The 22,884-nt window shown below is 45.6% G+C and overlaps 1 protein-coding gene across 1 annotated transcript in view; it reads left to right on the top strand.

Annotated features, from left to right (window-relative positions):
- The first annotated feature begins 12,619 nt into the window (after positions 1–12,619).
- DNMT1 (DNA methyltransferase 1) overlaps positions 12,620–22,884 on the top strand; it is a 29,460-nt gene continuing 19,195 nt past the window's right edge. The window contains exons 1-5 of the mRNA XM_082256379.1: positions 12,620–13,205; positions 17,486–17,528; positions 17,744–17,851; positions 19,615–19,816; positions 19,928–20,000. Coding sequence (XP_082112505.1) covers positions 13,156–13,205; positions 17,486–17,528; positions 17,744–17,851; positions 19,615–19,816; positions 19,928–20,000 — 476 coding nt within the window. The 5' untranslated portion in view covers positions 12,620–13,155. The remainder of the gene's footprint in view (positions 13,206–17,485; positions 17,529–17,743; positions 17,852–19,614; positions 19,817–19,927; positions 20,001–22,884) is intronic.

Below are 22,884 nucleotides of genomic sequence, written 5' to 3'. Positions count from 1 at the left end.
GACAGCGGGGCCACAGTGGAAGCACAAGGCAGAGGAGGAGGAGGAGGAGGTCGCCAACGCAACCAGGGCACCGCCAGCACCTCAGAAGGCAGGGTTAGCATGGCCGAAATGTGGAAAAGCTTTGTCAGCACGCCACAACAAACAGCAGCACCAGCAGCTCAGATGGAACGTCTTAGCAGGAGGCAGCATTTTACCAACATGGTGGAGCAGTATGTGTGCACACGCCTACATGTAGTGAATGACGGGTCTGCCCCCTTCAACTTCTGGGTCTCCAAATTGGGCACATGGCCTGAGCTTGCCCTTTACGCCTTGGAGGTGCTGGCGTGCCCTGCAGCCAGTGTATTATCTGAACGGGTATTTAGCACGGCTGGGGGCGTTATAACAGACAAGCGCAGCCGCCTGTCCAGAGACAATGTGGACAAGCTCACGTTCATTAAAATGAACCAGGCATGGATCCCACTGGACTTTTCCGTACCTTATGCAGAATAGCAATGGATACCGACCTTACCCACCCATTGTTCCATTTTTGCTCTTTCTCACTCTTTTGGGGTGTACCCTCATTTAAAATTTTTGAAAAGAAGCAGTGTTGGCTACCTCGTCCTCCTCCTCAGGGCCAGATTAATGTAGGGGCTATTGGAGCTGCAGCTCCAGGCCCCTACCTTTTATATAGGCCCCGGGTTGGCCATATTCACTGTTACCGCTCTTCTGTCACTTGTAAACACAGAAGTCTGGCTTCTATGCTCGCTTCCCCAGGCAGCACCCTCAGAACCTCCCCACACAGCGTGAAGGCCGGACAAGGAGGGACAGTTGGCGATGCATGGATGTGTTTATGGGCTTCAGAGACAGCATCCCATGTTGAATTAGGCATGCATGGCTGCACCCTTCCTCCTCTGGGTGCATGGCAAGGCACGGCCCTTAAGGCCCTTCAAAATCCTCAGCACCAAGCCCATGATGCTGTTAATCCGGCCCTGGTCCTCCTCCACCGCCGCTTCCACCTACACCGCCCATAGGTGTGCGCAGCCTATTGCATTAAGGTGTGCACCCCAAAGTTGAAATACACATGCATGTGTTTGCCAGCAGGGAGAGTAATGTATCGGGGCCATGTACCTGTAGGCAAGGAGAAATAGAGCAGAGCAGGTCCCAGGGAGATCTTTCCCATCTCCTCACTGGCAATGCTATGTGCCCTAGGTGATTAGGGTGTGCCCAGGCACACCCAGCACACCCTGTGCGCACGCCTATGTCACCGCCACATCCACCACCACCTCAACCTCCCTCCTACTCCATATGGGCCTCGTCCTTCAGAGATGAAGAAGAACATTGTTTTATTTTTCTGTTTTTTTTTGTTGTTTTAAGTTATTTCCCTATCCACATTTGTTTGCAGAGCACTTGCCATGCTCTTAATTACGTTTTGCTGCCATTTGCAGCACTCTAGCCCTTTCCTTTGGTGTTTTAGAGCCATTTTAGTGCCTTAAAGTTCGGGTCCCCATTGACTTCAATGGGGTTCGGTGTCCGGGAAAAGTTCGGTAAAAGTCCGGGACACGGACCCGGACTTTTTTTTAAAGTTCGGCCGAACCCGTCGAACACGGACATCTAGGTGTCCGCTCAACCCTAGATATAATAAAATATTTACAAAAATGTGAGGGGTGTATTCACTTTTGTGAGATACTGTATATGATGTCAAACATACATCCTCAAAAAAGGGAGGTATTTCATGAATTAAAAACAATCAAAGTAATTACTGTCACATGGAGCAAAACAAAAAAACAAGGAAAAATAGGCACAGGAAATCCCAAGAAGGCCTGGCTTGCAGTCTCCACTCTAATTCATCCCGAATCCCGTGTTCTGTCGGATTGGGGTCAAGAATCTGTGCAGGACGTTCAAGTTCCTCCCACCCAAACTCGCTCATCCATCTCTTTATAGACCTTGCTTTGTGCACTGGTCCAAATCATTTGTTGGAAGGGAGAGAATGGCGGGGGTTGTTTTTAAGGGTTTGGGCTTGGCCCCTTAGTTCCAGTGAAGAAAAAAGATAAATGCACAAAAAGTGTGCTAATACCCCCTCTGGCCTTAGAATGACATGCCATATGAATATATAGAAAAAATGATTTTATTACATTTACAAACATAGTGAATAAAGCTTAAAGAAATGGAGAACAAAAAATTGTGAGGGGTGTATTCACTTTTGTGAGATACTGTATATGATGTCAAACATACATCCTCAAAAAAGGGAGGTATTTCATGAATTAAAAACAATCAAAGTAATTACTGTCACATGGAGCAAAACAAAAAAACAAGGAAAAATAGGCACAGGAAATCCCAAGAAGGCCTGGCTTGCAGTCTCCACTCTAATTCATCCCGAATCCCGTGTTCTGTCGGATTGGGGTCAAGAATCTGTGCAGGACGTTCAAGTTCCTCCCACCCAAACTCGCTCATCCATCTCTTTATAGACCTTGCTTTGTGCACTGGTCCAAATCATTTGTTGGAAGGGAGAGAATGGCGGGGGGTTGTTTTTAAGGGTTTGGGCTTGGCCCCTTAGTTCCAGTGAAGAAAAAAGATAAATGCACAAAAAGTGTGCTAATACCCCCTCTGGCCTTAGAATGACATGAAATATGAATATATAGAAAAAATGATTTTATTACATTTACAAACATAGTGAATAAAGCTTAAAGAAATGGAGAACACATTACTGAATATAAAAACAAACAACAATGAAAATTGTATATTTTCTGTCTTCATAATGACGTAATCTAGTAAACATCAAACAAAAATGAGCTCATGAGTTAAAAAATGAGCTGTGCCCCTACATAAGCCAATCTGTACCTGGGGGAGTGGGAACATTCACTTTTTGCAGATGAAGGTGCCAAGATCTATACGGACAATGCGATAGCATGGTACCATTACATAGACGACATCTTCTATGGGATGGCTCTGAGATACAGCTTTTGGAATTTTGGAAATACATTAACACTGTAATAATTTTAACCTAAAATTCACTATGACCTTTCGACAAATCAAACATCACATTTTTGGATGTATCCATACACAAGAGTCTAGCAGGTCAACTGCAAAGTGATTTATACAGAAAAACCACAGCGGGTAATGCAATTCTAGAGACTTCTAGTTCTCATCAATCATCAAATCAGTTTTAATTATCATCAATCTACATCCTAGATTATTGGAAAGAGGGTATTCCAATAAGATGCTACAAAGGGCATATAAAAAAGCTTAGAGCAGATCACGTAGTGATCTCCTCTTTGGTCAAAATAGACCTAAGGAGGATAAATGTACCCATATCATCACCCAATACTCCGTACAACACGAACAAATAAAAATATTTTACACCAAATATTGGCACCTCCTCAGTACAGATCCCTCTCTGTCAGCTTTCATACCAGAACAACCTATGATAACATATAGACGAGCCTCATCACTAAGGGACAATTTGTTTCATAATGAATTTAAAAAAGAAAGAAAGGATAAATGCAAAGTGCAGGGAACTTTCCAATGTGGTGGATGCAACTACTGTACACACATGGATACAAGAACACAAATCATTCTACCAAACAATAAAAAAATGTAAACCTAAACACTATGTAAATCTTAGCACCTCAGGAGTTGTATATCTGTTAACCTGTGAATGCGGATGTTATTATGTCAGGAAAATTAAACAAGAATTTTGGTGAAGAATTTACCGCCATCTGACTAGTAGTAGTAAAAAAGAGCCCGAATTACCTTTGGAAAGACACAGTGCTCAGGTTCATAGCGATTCCATCCCCAGAGTGAAATTCCTAGTTCTCGATCATATACATCTCAATTCCAGAGGAGTGGATCTTAATAAGTCACTTCTTCAAAGTGAATTGAGGTGGATTTTCCATCTTCAAGCAACCACACCCCAGGCTTGAATGAAGCTTTCAATTCTAAACCCTATTTAATGGGTTTTTATTCTAGGCATTATTCTATTCTAGCATTGTGGATATTGTTGTAGCTATGTTTTGGCGGGATCTCCACCCTAATAATATCCAACCACTAATTTACTTTTCCCCATCCCTTCTCCTTTCAAATCCCCCTTTTCCCCTCCCTCCCCCATTTTTTTTCCTCAATTTTATTTGTATATCTTATGTTTATGTACCTGTATGTATACACATAGTTAAGTCTTTATTTAGGACATATATTGTCATCAACTTTACTTTTCTGTTTTTTTTTTTTTTCTTTCTTCTTTTCCATTTTGTAAAAGGCTGTCCCATGCTGTGCTGTGGCTGGGATGGAGGCTTGTTCACCCGGCACACAAAGGGCCCCTTTCTCCCTTCTGATGAGCCAGGGGCCCAATTTTTACAGTAGAGGGAAGTGCTGTCCTGACCTTCCTCTGGCTTGTGTTCCGGTCTGGGACGCATATTTTCTGCATTTCCTGCATCGGTGGTGTCGTGACGCGGGACACCGCACCGCCCCTGTGACTTGGTACGGGGCGGAGCCACTTCACCAGGGGACTCCAAGGGAGCGTCAGGTGTCACCATGATGACACCCGATCCCGTCGATTGGCGCCCGGCTAGCTGTTGGCCAAGAACATTAATTATCTACAGCTGGTGGGGGGGTTATTTTACCGCCGCCGTCTCCTATGCTCAGATTGTAGCATGGAGAGAACGACGGTGTATACCCCTCCATCGGCTGAACCTTGACCGACCACTCTTAAGGTAGGAGACACTTAAACTCTATTTGTATCTCTCTCCCCCTCTCTCTACCCAACGGTTTATTGGTCACACAATATTTCTAATGGGGATTTTTCAGGAGGCTGATTTTTCACATGTTGGGCCCCTCCTCCATCATCATTTATTGTAACTAATTAAAGGCCGATCTGGGCAAGAATACTAGGTTGGAGTGATGCAAATTCAGCTTAATAACACAAATACTTAATAGGGAAACTATTTAGCTTGAGGCTGTATTAGCCTTTACACTTTTTTATATTTGTATACTTTCATATATCTCATTCCTAGACAATGCCTATTGACAATTCAAGCAGAGGCATAGTCCTGCTACTTTTGGGGGTCCTTGTGAACAGCCTCCTTACTGTGACTATTGCATCAATTGAGGGTTTTGGTCATACTTTGGCAGTACTGGACATACTTGCCGTCTGTTACCACCATGTATTTCATGTTACATTGTGTATAATATGTCGGCTGCATCTGTGTGAGTATTAGTTTGAGCTCATTTTTGTTTGATGTTTACTAGATTACATCATTATGAAGACAGAAACTATACATTTAATGAAAATATTGATATGAATATGTATTAACCACTTCTGGACCGGAAGGATTTGCCCCCTTAATGACCAGGCCATATTTTGCGATTTGGCACTGCGTTACATTTAACGGACAATTGCGCGGTCGTGCGACGCTGTACCTAAATAAAATTGATGTCCTTTTTTTCCAACAAATAGAGCTTTCTTTCGGTGGTATTTGATCACCTGTGCGATTTTTATTTTTTGAGCTATAAACAAAAAAAGAGTGACAATTATGAAAAAAAAACAATATTTTTCACATTCTGCTATATAACATTCCCAAAAAAAATTAAAAATCAAAATTTTTTAACATTTTAGGCCAATTTGTTTTCTGCTAAATATTTTTGGTTAAAAAAAATAGCAATAAGCGTTTTTTGATTGGTTTGCGCAAAAGTTATAGCGTCTACTAACTATGGGAAGAATTTATGTAATTTTTATTGTTTTTTTTTTTTACTAGTAATGGCGGTGATTTGCGATTTTTTGCGGGACTGCGACATTGCGGTGGACAGATTGGACCCCTGACTGACATTTTTGACACTTTTGGGGGGACAGTGACATTACTACAGTAATCAGTGATAAAAATATGCACTGCTACTGTAATAATGACACTAGCAGGGAAGGGGTTAACATTGTGGGTGATCAAGGGGTTAAATGTGAGCCTAGGAGAGTGATTCTAACTGTCGGGGGGGGCGTGGCTTGTGAAATGATCATAGAGACCTGTGATCCTATATATAAGGATCACAGGGGCTCTATGATCATTCCAGGGAGAAGAACGGTTAGCTGTGTTTTCAACAGCTGACCGTTCTTCTCTCTCAGCGGGGAACGATCGCAGGTGTCAGGCGGCAATCGGTGCCACCTGCCCAGTGCTTTGGCTTACGTCGGTGCGCGATCACCCCCTAGCTGCCTGCGCGTGACCGACGTAAACCTACGGCGGTTTGCGCAGGAGTGGCTACCTGCCGCAGTATAACTGCAGCGGGCGGTCGTAAAGTGGTTATTAAGCTACCGTAATATTTATGCTTTCAGAACAATGTCAACGCCCTTTATTTGGTACGTCTCTGAAAAAAGACTCAACATCATTTTTAGTCTGAAACATGTTAGACGAACCCATGACCTACACCTCATAGCCACTATAGGGTATACCCCAAGTGGCGATGTACTATTGGTTTTCTGAGTATTGGTGTATGATTCACCATGGGCACAATTGCCATTGTTGAAAAGCGATGGTGTACTCGCGCCTAGGTATTTAGTTATGGTATTTTGGGAAGCAGCAAGTATTCAAGAACACTACCGAGGTAGTGATCTCATAGGTAAATAATGGATATATAAAAGACCGCGCTACCCTAATAATTTCCTTGTGACAGTATAAATAAAAATATAAAAGATGCCTGTGCAATCTTATAACCAATGCTCATATAATAACTTAGTAAGATGGATAAACAATATATATATTACTGTGAGATACGTTGCACTTTAGGAGGAATCACGGTATCTCACAGTAATATATATATTGTTTATCCATCTTACTAAGTTATTATATGAGCATTGGTTATAAGATTGCACAGGCACCTTTTATATTTTTATTTATACTGTCACAAGGAAATTATTAGGGTAGCGCGGTCTTTTATATATCCATTAATTGCCATTGTTGGTTGTTTTTATAATCAGTAATGTGTTCACCATTTGTTGATGTTTTATCTCACTATGTTTGTAGATATTATTACATTTTTTTTATAAATATTCATATGGCATGTCATTCTAAGTCCACGAGGGGTATTAGCACAATTTCTGTGCATTTATCTTTTTTCTTGTTTCTTGTATATTTAGTGGACAAGACTTACCATATGTTATAAGCATTTGTTTATTCATACCGCAATGAAAACCAATATGTACATCATACAACAGTACAAAGATCCATGACATTACAAACATTATAGAAAATTACAATGTCGGTAGTATTAAAATGATATAATGCAGCCTATCTAATACTGAAAGAAGAAAAAAGGAACTAAACTTAAAAAGGAAGAACATAAAAAAGGCAGATTAGCCTTAGATGCATAACTATTAACTGATCAGCTCTCTTCCCCGATGGGCCTTAACCGTTGAGTAATCTATTCATTACCAATTGGTGTGGTGCAAGATCTGGGGCATCCTCCAACCAGGGTTGCCACAAAGAATACTTTTTTTGGAGACATTCCTGTGTTGATGTTAGCTTCTCACGGATGAGCATTTTGTTCACTTGTTCAATCCATTGTTTCTTAGTTGGGATCCGAGGAGATATCCAGTAACGAGCAATAAGTTTACGTGCAATGTATAGTAGGCGCAGAATTGCTAAATGTGCATGTGGAGTCAAAGTCTCCTCCTCAAGAGCCCCCAACAAACAAACAATAGGATTTCTAGTAAGATGAAAGTTAAATAACCTTGAAATGACTCCGATAACATCTGTCCAATAACGGAAGCACTTGGGGCATCTCCATATCATGTGAAGGATATCCCCATGATCTCTCTGACATTTATGACAATAAAGGGGTATACCTACATCCCCACTGATGTAATTGAATAGGTGTTCTGTATGCTCTGTGTAGCAGAAATAAGTGTGAGAGCCTCTGAGAGGCCGAAAACGAAACCAGAGGTGCAGAAGCCAGAGGTCCCACCTATCATATCCTATAGCACCTAGGTCCTTCAGTCATCCCCTCCTACACGGTAAATTGGAAGCATCCTGTAGAGCAGTGATGGCGAACCTTTTTTAAAGCCCGAGAGCCCAAACTACAACACAAAACCAACTTATTTATTTCAAAGTGCCAACACTGAATTAAACCTGCCAGCGGCTCAGTACAGGGAATGGGACTGATCACCCCTATGAATGAGCCCTAAGAGACCAAAAACGTACGATTCTGCCCAAAAAAAAACATTTTGTGCTTTTTCAAAGGAGTGCGTTATGCTCAGAATGCAGAGTTAAGGAGTGCGTTACACTCAGAATTCAAGAATCAATAGTGCATTGCACTCATAATGCAGGGATCAGGAGTGCGTCACACTCATAATACAGGGATCAGGAGTGCGTCACACTCATAATGCAGGGATCAGGAGTGCGTTACGCTCATAATTCAGGGATCAGGAGTGCTTTACACTTAGAATTCAGGGATCAGGAGTGCTTTACGCTTAGAATTCAGGGATCAGGAGTGCTTTACGCTTAGAATTCAGGGATCAGGAGTGCTTTACGCTTAGAATTCAGGGATCAGGAGTGGTTTACGCTTAAAATTCAGGGATCAGGAGTGCCTTACGCTTAGAATTCAGGGATCAGGAGTGCTTTACGCTTAGAATTCAGGGATCAGGAGTAGTTTACGCTCAGAATTCAGAGATCAGGAACGCTTTACGCCTAGAATGCAGGCATCAGGAGCACTTTAAGCTTAGAATTCAGGGATCAGGAGTGCGTTACACTCAGAATGCAGGGTTTGGGGGGGGGAGTGATAAGTAGGATGGTAGAGGACACTGCTGTCGGGGTGGCTGTGCCCATAGCAGTGTCCTTTGCCCCCTTCACAGCCCCCCCCTTTCCCCTAAAGTAGTGACCTCTGGCTTCCCTCTCATAGCAGTGTCCTACCTGTGTACACATTCCACAGTCCTTCACATGGTTACGCTTTAGCAGCCGCTCTCAAAGTCCAGGAAAGGGAGGAGTTATTTTCTTCTTCCTCAGTTTACAGAGGCATTGCGGCGCTGCTTACAGCAACAGACACGGAGTGTAAATGCTTCTCATTGGGCTACATGCAGGGAGGGATTTACAGACAACACCCACCCCACTGCCCGATCGCACTGATGTGAATCGGCTCCTCCAAGCCAGCACCGCAAGTGCAAGTGACTGCCTGGCTGGAGGATTTCTGCCTCCCTACCCTGGCGGCGCTGGCGCTGTAAGCTTGCGTGCCCACCGAGAGGGCTCAGCGTGCCAGCTGTGGCACGCGTGCCATAGGTTCGCCATCGCTGCTGTAGAGAATTAAGTATAATAGAATAGGCCCTTGATATCAGCCCCTTCTTGTCCAATGCCAAAAGAGCTTCATGTACTATGGGAGGGTCTACTAAAGAGAGCTAGAAACCCGAGCCTGTGTGTGAAGGGCATGTCTCAGCTGCAAATATTTATAAAAGTGGTTCCTAGGAAGGGCAAACTTCTCTTGTAAGTCTGCAGGGATTTAAGTAGGCTACGTACGTATAGCTGAGATATAAATCTAATACCCAATCTTTCCCATTCACTAAAACTATCAAGCTTAAAGCGGAGTTCCACCCTAAAATTATACTTACCTCCATCTTCTCGCTCCGGGTCACCTGAAAAACAAATGGATAGTCGCAATTTTTTTTTTTTTTTACTTATCTTGTTTAGAAGAAAATATACTTACCTTACTTCCTCTTCCTCCCCTCAGCGGCCACGGTGATTCGTCACTTCCTGGCTTGCAATGATTCCTGGGAGCTGAACGTCATCGCTCCCAAGAATCAATGCGCCTGCACCGGCCCCGATGTCAGTTCCGGTGTTCCGTGAAAAAACCATACCCGTGAGAAAACCATACCCTCGTCACTTCCGGTGTACCTACGGAGGGTATGGATTTCTCACGGTAGTTAAACTTGCGGCGCTTACATTAAAACAGCTCCTCTGCAACATAAGACCCGGTTCACACTGATGCGAGTGCCGGGTTCGCATGTAATGTCGGAGCGCACTGCTCCGACATTACATGCGATCAGCTGTGCGGTGCGAGTTTAGCCATACAGTTTGTATGGCTAAATTCGCATCGCACCCGGTGCAAACACGCACAGGAGGCATTTTTGCAGCCGCATCAGGATCGGATCGCACAGCGGTTCACACTTGTGCGATCCCATCCTGTGCGAACTGCACGATCGCACTGCGATATGCGATCAAACTGGGGGTGTCGTTAAGATTACATTGACACCCCCAGCGGATCGCATATGGCAGTGTGAACTGCCGGGGGTGCGTGTGCGATGCGGGAAAAGGCTGCGAATTCGCAGCCTTCCCGCATCGCAATAGTGTGACCCGGCTCTAAATCATCTCCGCTCTTCCCCCTGTCACTTCCCTCATCTCCGGTAATAAATATAAAAGCGGATCACGGAGCTGCGATCGCCGTCATTTACATCTCATACACCCGCCGCCGCTTTTATATTTATTACCGGAGATGAGGGAAGTTACAGCGATAGCAGAGGAGATGATTGATGTTGCAGCCGAAGTGTTTTAATGTACCCGCCGCAAGTATAACATTAGACACAGTGCCGTGATAATTTCATGCCCACCAAGCATGCGCACTTCTCAAATTCTTTCATGTTCAATTGCGTATCTGGGGCTCAGAGCTGCTCAGCTGTTTCAGACCGGAAGTGATGAGGGTATGGTTTCTTCACGGGGTATGGTTTTTTAACGTTACACCGGTGCAGTCGCCGTCATACCTTGCTAAACAGCTTCTGGGCATGAAGAAGACTGAAGAGGACACAGAAGAGGATTGCGCTGGCTTCAAGCTGCCCACACCTGAGATGGCAGCGCTGGACAATACTTTTTCAAGGTAAGCATTTCTTCTAAAAGGTAAGTGCGACCCGGGACAGATCAGAGGCTATCCATTGTGGAATGCACTAGCCCTGACTGTCCCGGGGGTATTTTTATTTAAAAAAACTTTCCCAGAGTGGAACTCCGCTTTAAGTATCTCTCTATAATTAGAATTGCGCCAGATTGGGGTGGATGACAAAAATCCTTGAATTGCCAGGGTAGATTTAACATATTTCCACAATGTATTCAGTAGAATAACTGTAGGGACAACATGTGGGAACCCTGCTTCTAAATATGTGAGGGCAGATCAGGTAGAATGGGTCCACCTCACCCCATCCGCCCAATTGCTGTAATTGGGAAGCTATGCAATAAGCCCTGGAGTGAGGGATGGCCAAACCACCCTGTTATTTTCCCATTTGGAGGGGAGAGAGAGGACAGTTTGGCATCTTTCCCCTGGGCACTGGGTGACCTTGTCCTGGCACTGGCCCAATGTATAAAATTCAAAATACTATCAACAACATACAAAGCCATCCCCCAGCTACACCCCCAACCTCACCTCAACATATCCCCCAAACTGCCCTCTCCGCTCCTCCCAAGATGTTTTAAGCCCCGTACACACACACCGAATGTTGGCCGAACGATTGAACGTCTTTTGTCCAGGGCTGTCCTGTCGGTTGAAAAGTGCTAAAGACTGCACACAAATTTTGTCGGCCAACAACAGCCGACTGCAGAAGTGATGTCATGTGATGATTAACTTTCCCTGTGTTTTTTCTTCTCTGAGCATGCCCAGTCTTGCTCATCTGCTGTTAGTCGGCCGAATTCTGTACTGACTGGTCAACAATTGGCCGTTCTGGTGATGGCCAACAAAAATTTTATAGCCTGCACACCAGATTCTGTTTGGCCGAAAAGTCGCAGTCGGTTGTTGGAAGCATCATACTAACAAGCCGACAATCGGCCGATCGTTCGGCGGCCGAATATTTACGGCCGACAAACGCTACGTGTGTATGGGCCTTTACTCTTTAGCTCCTTGTTACCTCCTCCCTTGCTGGCTTCCAGGGCTTCCCCAGAACCTCTCCCATCCTCTTGAACTCCCTACCCCAGCATGTCCGGTTATCTCCTACCCTGTCCCTCTTTGGGCGATCACTGAAAACTCATTTATTCAGAGAAGTCTTCCCCACCTCCAACTAAAAACTGTGCTATAGCCTCCCCCCATCAGATCATTCCCCTCCTCCCCCAGCTATTACCACCTCCCTTTAGATTGTAAGCCCCATGAGCAAGGCCCACCTATTCCTTCTGTATTGTAGTGTGTCTCTCTTTATATTGTAAAGCATTGTGCAAACTTGACATGTGCAGAAGGAATAAATGTTTTATTTTTATATTTTATAACCACTGGGCACTTTTACCCCCTTTAATGCCCAGGACACTTTTCAGCTTTCAGCGCTGTCACACTTTGAATGACAATTGCGCGGTCATGCTACACTGTACCCAAATGATATTTTGAACTATTTTTTCACACAAATAGAGCTTTTGTTTTGATGGTATTTAATCACCACAGGGTTTTTTTTTTTTTGCTAAACAAATAAAATCCTAAAAATAAAAAAAACAAAGCACCATGTTATGCTTTATTTCAGAGGCCTTGGTGGGCCCTGACACATTGAATAGGCTTTAGGGCCCACTGCCTGGTCTATATGTTACTTGTGTTACACAGCTCTGGACTTAGGTGAAAGGCCGCCACACGCAGCAGCTGAGACAACGATAGCAACTGTTCCCTGACATCTCCAGTAGGTGGCGTGCTCACCCGTGCAGACACTCCGCAACGCGCCTGCGCGCCTTTCCCGCCACACTGACCTTTAAACCTGACGTCACGGCCGGCGAGCGCGCCACCGCTAGGCTCCAGAGGACCGGGAGAAGTGGGCGGCCCCATGAATATTCTCCCCCTGCAAACCCGCCCTGCCGCCATGTAAATCTCCCCGGAGAGAGGGCGGACCGGGCTCGGAGCTGCGCCCCCTTTCCTCACGTCAGCCTGTCATTCACACGTTTTTTTTTTCTCCAATACCTTCGCGCGTAAACACAAAGCGCGGGAGATTGCGGAGGGGCGGAGTCACGTGATCCCGGGGCCATTTGAAAAGCTGAGGCGGTCGCGTGTTGCCGGGTGTTTCTGGCTCTGTGTCCGGTGCTCTCTCGGTCTCATTGGCGGTGTGTCTCGGTGTCCTGTGCTCCGGCTCCACTCTCCCTCGGCGGCTCCTGTTCCTGTGTTGGCGGGAAGCGGTGTATTTCCCGCGGTTTTATCCGACTGTCAGCAGTCCGGGGAGATTTTATACTCCGCACCTTCTCCTGATTTTATCCGTGGAATCCCGGAGCCATGCCGGCACAAGCCGCCTCTCCCGCCCTACCTGCTGATGTCAGGAAGAGGTAAGTGGATGAGTGACGTCACGGGGCTCAGGGATGAGGTCATCACGGCGATAATATCACTGGGGGGGGGGGTGTAACACACATGTACATAAAGTTACATTCACTATTAGTGGTATGAGGCCCAAGTCATCCCCCCCCCCACAATCTATTCTGTTGGGGTGTCTCCCCGTCTTCACCTGTGGGGCCTCCCTTAAATATGTCTCCCTGCCCTCACCCCCCTACAGGTGAGGATGGGAAACTCTTTAGGGGTCACACCCCCATCACCTGTAGGAGTGTGTCCCCCTTAAGGTCTCCCTGTCACCTGTAGGGGTGTGTGCCCCCCCCCAAAGATGTCTCCCTGTCACCCGTAGGGGGTGTTCTCCCCCTCCCTTTAAAGATGTCTCCCTGTCACCTGTAGGGTTGTTCTCCCCCCCCCCTTCTAAAGATGTCTCCCTGTCACCTGTAGGGTTGTTCTCCCCCCCCCTTCTAAAGATGTCTCCCTGTCACCTGTAGGGTTGTTCTCCCCCCCCCCCTTCTAAAGATGTCTCCCTGTCACCTGTAGGGTTGTTCTCCCCCCCCCCCTTTAAAGATGTCTCCCTGTCACCTGTAGGGGGGTTCTCCCCCCCTTCTAAAGATGTCTCCCTGTCACCTGTAGGGGGGTTCTCCCCCCCCCTTCTAAAGATGTCTCCCTGTCACCTGTAGGGTTGTTCTCTCCCCCCCCCCCCTTTAAAGATGTCTCCTTGTCACCTGTAGGGGGGTTCTCCCCCCCCATTCTAAAGATGTCTCCCTGTCACCTGTAGGGGGTTCTCCCCCCCCCCCTTCTAAAGATGTCTCCCTGTCACCTGTAGGGTTGTTCTCTCCCCCCCCCCTTTAAAGATGTCTCCTTGTCACCTGTAGGGGGGTTCTCCCCCCCCCATTCTAAAGATGTCTCCCTGTCACCTGTAGGGGGGTTCTCCCCCCCCCCCCTTTAAAGAGGTCTCCCTGTCACCTGTAGGGTTGCTCCCTCCCTTCCCATCAATAACTGTTTTCATCTATGGGGCCCCCAATCTTTCTAGTGCCGCTTCCACCTGAGGCCTCAGTACACTGTATGGGGGTTGTTGGTGAGATGGCATGGTCACCCCCCCCCTGCCACCTAAGTAATGTCAGAATATAGTTTTGGGGTCTCTTCCTGATCAGAATCCCTACCCCAGAATGCTACTAAAAAGTTGAGGCCTCACACAGCCGTGTAGTATTTATGCTGGACATTGCTGAATGGAAGAATCTGTACTGCATGCCGTCTCCTACAAACTCCCCATCCCCCTGCTTGCACTACTAGAAGTTGTGATGTGTCCTGTGTGCTACACCACCAGAACATAAACAATGACCCGTCAATGAGCAGTGTAGGGGGGGGGGGGAGGGAGGATCACTTTGGCCTGCAGTCCTACAGAATCACTGATGTTTATGACTGCGCTGCTGCCACTGACTGCCTTCTTTATATCTCTGCCCAGGTGGCGGGGCATGGGCCATGTTCACTGAATGTTAACCCCTTCCCACCCCATTACAGTCCTTGAATGCCTGGGGGTGGGGAAGGATTGGCAGTCATGTGAACACTTATTGGTTATCATAGTGGTCATATGATAGGGAGATGATCCTCCCAGCTATGGGTTGTTGTCTTTGACAGCTCAGTCTCTGCTGTGATTGGTCTCTGGAGCATTGTCTGCCTGGCAATGTGTGGGTGTTAAAGCCCATCCTTTTACTGCTGCACATGTTATGCAGACAGCAACAGGTAAACCACTTCTACGGGCAATGTACCCATAATGTCTCAACTGAGTGGTTATGCTGGGATGATGCCTGCAGCTTTGGGGGGGGGGGTTGTGGATTGTGCCCCCCTATCTCTATGGTTCAAGCAATGGGTATTCAGTCCTGGTTTGTAAACAAACCTTTATTGGTTTGAAGAAAGCATCAGCTTGGTGTGATCCACCGCTTTAAGGGCTGGGGAAGATATCTGGGGGGTCTAATAACATGGAAGGGGGTGATGTAAAGGGGCGGAAGATCACTCATCAAAAGTGGATTGTCACATGGAGGGGACTGTGTGATGTGGACTGAAGACACTGATGTAGGAACAGTTTCTGTGCATTTTGTGCGCATGTCACAGGTAGGTCAGCCCATTCATTTTAATGGTCTGCACTAACCAAGATTCTTTTTTTTTCACTGCTTGTTAGTCATGACAGTTCTAAATATTGCTTTTACAGTGGTCCTGGATAGCTTTTATTCATGACTCATTGTTTACTATTGGGTGTGCTGGGATTGGCCCACAGCTATCAGTGTGCTGTGATTGGCCCAGGGTACCATCTGATCACTGCTAACCAGTCAGATCACACAGTAGTAATTGTTGTCAGAAGAAAGGGCCTCACACCATTGCTTATATCTGAACTATTTTATTGCACAATCTTCCAACGGTAGACAGCACATAAGAGGACACAAAGTAGCAGCTGTAGATGTTTTTATGAAACATGCTTATTCCTAACGCTAACACTAAAAACGGAACGATTTACCTCTTAATGGGTCAGCCCACACCTATCACTAGGCAGGTGCTAGACAATCTATCTAAACGGCAAAACAAATCCACATGACAAAAAATAAACACAAACTAAAATGGACAAATATACAAAATTACAGCTACAAAGTTTCTTCTAAAAAATCTTTGCTACATTAGTGGATTCAAATTCCAAGACCTGCACATACACCTCGGGATGGATGAGCCTCCTAACCTGTGCAGAAGTCAGATTATCTTCTAACTTATAAAAGTAACTCGCATCCCTCTCAAAATTGAGGCTAAACTTGGGGTTGTGATTGCCCAGATGTGGACAAGACAACATTGTTACACCAGAAGCAGTCTTCATAACTGAAAACAATTGTCATGGCTTCCACTGGGGAAAGCCATTTATTGAAGATAAAATATTACTCCCATTATGCAGCATAAGGATAACCCACCTACTCTTCTACAGAATGCCACTTCATGGGCTGTCACTGCTTTGATTGTGGGGTTGTGTTCTGAAAACTGGATAAAACCCATGAAGCCTGAGTGAATCTGGTTGCTATGATGTTGCTAAGACCTCCCAGCTGTTATTCACCCCACTATCACAGGAGCGAGTGATTTCTCACTTTCCCAATGCAGTAGCTCAGCTTAGTGCATGCAAACTCACTCCTGTGATGGTGATGGTGATGGTGAACAGTAGCAGCTGGGGGTATCTATCAACAAGGCAGGATGGATAGCTTACATTTTTGACAGCCTTTCAGTCAGGCTTCATAAGGTATGTAAACTACCTACTCATAGCAAGGACGTTATTCAACTTTGGTCAAAGCTGCAGAGTTTTTTTTTTTTTTTTCCTTCTCCCCTAGAAACCCATTAACCACTGCCCGCCCTATATGCGATTTGAGGGGGGGGGGAGGTGGTTGTGTTATCCTGACTGCCGTCAGAGTGGCGATTGGTGCTGCGGTGTCAACTGACACACCGCATCTCTGATCTCGGTAAAGAGCCTTCTGACATGGGCTCTTTTAGTGTGTGACCAGCTGTGTCCAATCACAGCTGGTCACATAGTAAATAGGAAGTGCCGTTGATCAGCTTTCCTCAGTTCGTACCGGACAGGCACGAGTAGCCGATCTGTGGCTCTCCTGACGGGGGGGGGGGGGGTCTGTGCTGGTAATCGGAGCCTTGATTACTAGTGCAGACCCTAGGTGGGGGGTGCCACTAGAGCCACCAGTGCTGTCCGCCAGTGGCCTCCCCATCAGTGCTGCAAATCAGTGCCTGTCAGTGTGGCCTCATCAGTGCAGGAAAAAACATATCTATTTACAAAATTTTGTAATCAAACTTTTTTTTTTTTGTAACTTTTCGATCTTTTTTTTTTTTTTATTTGTGTAGCAAAAAAGAAACCTTGCAGTGATCAAATACCACCAAAAGGAAACTCTATTTGTGGGAAAAATGACATAAATTTGGTTTAGGTAGTGTTGCGTGACCGTGCAATTGTCTTTCAAAATGCAACAGCGCTAAAAGCTGAAAATTGGCCTGGGCGGGATGGGGGGGATAGTGCCCGGTATTGAAGTGGTTAAAGAGATTATACATGTAGTTTAGAGTTGTGGTGATAATATACAAAAACACATGGCGCTTGCTGCTCCAGCAGGTAAGGTTTGGTTTATGTGGGGTGGGGGGGGGTGGATGTTGCAGGTGCTTCCTCACTTTGTTTTGCCAAAGATCTTCTGCCTGCTGCACAGATAAGCTGCTATCTCAATGTTCAGCTGTAATGCTTTTGTCTTCCTTTCAGACTGAAGGCATTGGATAAAGAACAGGATGGACTAACTGAAAAGGTGAGCATGCTCTGTTAGCTTGTGATTGTATAGCTAGTTGGGTGGTCTTAATGGTCTGCATGTGCCTTAGATTTCAAGGTGACCCTAGTGGTGGTTTTTTACTACCAGTCCCTGAAGACACAATTCAGTTTTGCTCAGCCAGATTTTCATGATTTGGTTTTGCACTGTTGGGGTTCATTTTTGTAATGACCTTTGTTCCCCTTTTTTCCTCATAGGAATGTGTAGAACAGAAACTGAATTTGGTGACGGACTATCTTGAAGCAGATGCTAAAGATGCATTGACTGATTTGGAGACCAAGCTGAACAAAGAGGAGCTGTCTGAAGTATGTACCCTTTCTGGAAAGGCCACTGTTAGTAAACCTGACATCTGACTAGTGTTGGAATAGATTATTGGACAATTTCAGAAATTCTTTCACCATTTTAATGGAACCTAGGAGCTCACTGGGTTCGTTCTTGGTCTTGAAGCAGAACTCAAATGTCAGGGTGCCCTCGCCGATATCCTCTCGTGGCTTCTAGATTTTGGAATGTTTAACCACTTTCACTGGCTGAGATTACTTGTCTCCTAACACATGTGCACCTGTCTACATTTTAAAGCTTCCTGCGAGGAGACGGGGAGCCTTTTTTGCACAAGAGTAAAAGTTGGTCTCTTCTGTAATAATCCTTCCTGCTTGTAGTTTTAAGGAGACCTGTGAACGTGTTATGTTTAAATAGTTCTGCTTACAATACTAAATTGTAGAGTGGGAGAATTTATTTCTGGAGTGAATCCTTTTTTTTTTTTTTTTTTTATACATGCCAGTATTCTATTGGCTTTGCTTGCAGCGGCTTGGCATTGCATGCCACTGTCAAGCCTGTTGTCCACTAGGACCCCCCAGGTCCTTTTCCATCTTGGATTCACCCAGAGGTCTGCCCCCCAGTGAGTAGCTTGCTTTCGTGTTTCTGATGCCCAAGTGCATTACTTTACTTTTTTTCAACATTAAACCTCATCTGCCATGTAGTTGCCCACCCCATTTTGTTCAGGTCTGCTTGTAGGGTTTCCACATCCGGCATAGAAGATATTGGTATGCTTAATTTGGTATCATCCGCAAATACCGAGGTTGTGCTGAATATCCCCTCTAGATCATTTATGCATAAATTAAACGGGATTGGTCCCAGGACAGATCCTTGGGGGACCCCACTTTCCAAACCCACTCAGAGTACTCCCCATTTATCACTCTGGACTTGCCCCTGGAACCAGTTCTCTATCCAGGTATTCTCCTTATGGTCCATACCTACCTTCCTTAGTTTGTACAGTAAGCGTTTGTGGGGAACGGTGTCAAATGCCTTTGCAAAGTCCAGATACACTAAATCCACAGGCCTTCCTTTATCTAGATGGCAGCTCACTTCATCGCAGAAGATTAAGAATGGTCTGGCAAGAACGATTTTTCATGAATCAATGCTGATTACTACGAATTCCCTTTCATTACTAGAAGTCTTGTATGTGGTCCCTTAACATCCCCTCAAATATTGCAGATTAGTCAGGTTAGGCTGACAGGTCTATAATTACCTGGGATATATCGTGGCTCCTTTTTTAAATATTGGTACCACATTGGCTTTTTTTTTTTTTTATTAGCTGGCACCATAGTCGTCTGGACTATATGTAAAGATCAAGAATAATGGTCTGGCAATCACCTGGCTGAGTTCTTTAAGAACCCTTGTGTGGAAGCAATTTGGTCCCAGTGATTTATTTAGGTTTCTCTAGTTTAGTTCTAAGTCTATCTTCTGTTAACCATTATGAAAAACTTGCCAAAAAAAAAAAAAATGAAGCCCTCCAGTGGCATGCTGTAACTGAAAGGGCTTCCATCTTCACCCGATCTTCCTTCTGGATTCACAGGCTCTTGCCATTTGAATGGCAGAGCCGCAATGTCATACCTAGGGTAAGCTATGCTTTTGTAACTTCTGGAATAGTAGAGTTTCTCTGGTGGCTGGGCCTGCCTATAACCTGGTATTGCACACTAGTTGCATCATATCAACTAATTTGTGCTAGCTTTGTGTGCTAAAGGCCTTGTTTTGAGTCCTTTTATAATTGTAATTTCTTTTTCTATATCAGGAAGGTTATCTGACAAAAGTGAAAGCCTTGTTGCAAAAAGAGTTTGGTTTTGAGAATGGAGTAGTAAATGGAGACACTAATGGATGTTCTCCAAATGGCACTTGTGGCAGTGAAGACGAAGATGTGGAAATGGAGGAAGCGGTAACACCTGGAACAAAAGGCCGTAGAGGCAGGAAAAGCAAGATCAATGGGGAGACCAAGAGTGAGTATCAAAACATGATTCACTGCTTTGTGTTTTTTTTTCTTTTTAGATGGTGTTCAATCTAGCTGCATTTCATTAAACTGTGTTTGATGGGGCTTTTTTTTCCCCTAGAATCCTCTGGACGGGCACGTCCCACAAGAAGTACAGGCAAACAGCCCACCATCATGTCAATGTTTTCTAAAGGGTTGGTATAATCTCATCTGCTACAGTTTTGTGTGCAAATTCAAACTTCATTAACTCGATTGACCAATATAGCTCAAACATCATTACTAACAGTACAGTCTGTTCTGCAAAGCTAGATTCTGAACAGTTGTATTGTGCAGCAATTCTGAACTAAGGGTTGTAATGCAAAATGGTTTGCTAATCTTTTGGAAATTGTTGGTGTTGGGTACCTGATGCAGATGCCCTTCTCTTTACTGGGAAGTAAAGGCTACTACTGCCCAGGTTTCTTCTCTCTGCCTCTTTTCTAATGCCAGTGCCTATGGGGGATTTGGTGTACAGGCAGTGGTAGGATGCACATGCGTAGCATCTGGAATGATTGTGGTCTGAGATTTGATCATTGCACAGTAGCTGAAGCATGTCTTGTGGTACAAGGACTGTGGCATGTGTAGGTTCAGGTTCTAGCTGCCTTTTTTTTTTTTTTTTTTTTTTTTTTTTTTTTGCGCCTACAATTTTGACTCCATGTGGCCACACACAATGCTAGCCACCATAACAGATGGTCACATTTTTCAGTACCAGACAAACTATATCAGGTGGTGCTGCAAAGGAAACTTTGTGGATTTTGGGGGGGAGGTTGTGATTTCATTAATACAGGGCTTGACAAATTCTCTGAATCTAGGAGCCAGTTTCTTGTGTTCAGCATTTTGTTTTAAAATTTTGCAAATGAAATGATCCTCCTTCCCAAGATGCTATATGTTCTATTGCACTCTCCTGCATACATCCCCCCCTATAGCTATTTTATGTTGTTGGACAGACTGTTGAAAATGTTCATATGGGGCACTTCTAGACAAACTGTCCTGGAAACACACCCAAAAACCTACTAAACTGGGTGGTATGGCCGTCCCGGACTTGCAATCTATCTTGCGGCCCAACTGCCCCTTTTTTTTTTTTTTTTTTTTTTTATGGATAAACAGGATCTTGGAGGGGGGTGCTACAAAAACATTTGCTTTGGTCCAGGAGGAGTTTCAGCTCCCAGCCTCTATTCACTTCTATTACCTGCAAGTTAAGTTACCCATGCCCTTCGGGCACAATTTGCTAACAATCCTCCTACTTTACCCTCAGTCGAGCTGTTGGAGGTGCTTGGCAGTCAGGATCACCAATAACTTATTTCACAGCTGTATATGCTATGCACCAAACAAATGACCGAGCTGGCGTACGGTGTTTGAGTGTCGTGGGTGCAGGATGTTGGGGAGCTGGATGAGGACGATTGGTGTGATGCTTTGGAAGCCTGCACCCTCATCTCCGAAGTTGTCAGATCGGCTTACGCAAATTTATATAACTCATAGGACGTATCTGAGAATGGCCAGATTCAACTCCTCTCGTTCCTCCAGCTTCCCCAAATGCTGTCTGTCCTCTGTTTGGAAATATGCTTTTGCACTGTCCGGACATACAGGGGTTTTGGATGCAGATCATTCAGTTCCTCCACGACCGTATGGGCTGCCCGATCTCCCTAGATCAGCGGTGGGGAACCTACGTCCTGGGGGCCGTATGCGGCCCTCAAAGTAATTTGGTCTGGCCCCCCATGCAGCTGAGTCTGTCTCTCAGCTGATCTCTCTGAACTGAGCCAATGCTTCCTGTATAGTTCTGTTTCCGTTCTGACAGTCTGAGTGAGTCACAGGCGGAGTGATATCAAATGCTCTCCGCCTATGACCAATACAGGAAACATCTCCACTTCCTCCAGCATGGCGCCGCTGCTAGCCAGCATTTCCCGCCAGCAGTACCCACAGCAGTGTAAGCCAGAGCCAGCAGTACCCACAGCAGTGTAAGCCAGAGCCAGCAGTACCCACAGCAGTGTAAGCCAGAGCCAGCAGTACCCACAGCAGTGTAAGCCAGAGCCAGCAGTACCCACAGCAGTGTAAGCCAGAGCCAGCAGTACCCACAGCAGTGTAAGCCAGAGCCAGCAGTACCCACAGCAGTGTAAGCCAGAGCCAGCAGTACCCACAGCAGTGTAAGCCAGAGCCAGCAGTACCCACAGCAGTGTAAGCCAGAGCCAGCAGTACCCACAGCAGTGTAAGCCAGAGCCAGCAGTACCCACAGCAGTGTAAGCCTGAGCCAGCAGTACCCACAGCAGTGTAAGCCTGAGCCAGCAGTACCCACAGCAGTGTAAGCCTGAGCCAGCAGTACCCACAGCAGTGTAAGCCTGAGCCAGCAGTACCCACAGCAGTGTAAGCCTGAGCCAGCAGTACCCACAGCAGTGTAAGCCAGAGCCAGCAGTACCCACAGCAGTGTAAGCCAGAGCCAGCAGTACCCACAGCAGTGTAAGCCAGAGCCAGCAGTACCCACAGCAGTGTAAGCCAGAGCCAGCAGTACCCACAGCAGTGTAAGCCAGAGCCAGCAGTACCCACAGCAGTGTAAGCCAGAGCCAGCAGTACCCACAGCAGTGTAAGCCAGAGCCAGCAGTACCCACAGCAGTGTAAGCCAGAGCCAGCAGTACCCACAGCAGTGTAAGCCAGAGCCAGCAGTACCCACAGCAGTGTAAGCCAGAACCAGCAGTACCCACAGCTGTACCCACCAGCATTACCCGCCAGCAGTTCTTTTCAAAACTTACCACCACAAAGTCAACTGCGCTCCAGACTGACCGACACAAACCTGGAAAACCAGTTGCGAGTAGCAACCTAATCAATACCAGCTAACATCACACGCCTCACCAAAGAGAAGCAGTTGCAGCCATCACATTAGGGGTGAGTTAATTAAATTTTTCACCAAATATAACAGGCACATTTTTAAGTTTAGAATTTTGTACGGCCCCCGAATGATTTTATAAATGCCCAAATGGCCCTTGGCAGAAAAAAAATTCCCTGCCCTAGATCCTAAACCGTGCTTACTGGGGATCTTCCCAGACGAGGATG

This window comes from Pelophylax lessonae (genome assembly GCF_965119305.1).
Source record: "Pelophylax lessonae genome assembly, chromosome: 4".
Classification (NCBI taxonomy): domain Eukaryota; kingdom Metazoa; phylum Chordata; class Amphibia; order Anura; family Ranidae; genus Pelophylax; species Pelophylax lessonae.
This window is presented reverse-complemented; position numbering and strand designations above follow the sequence as displayed.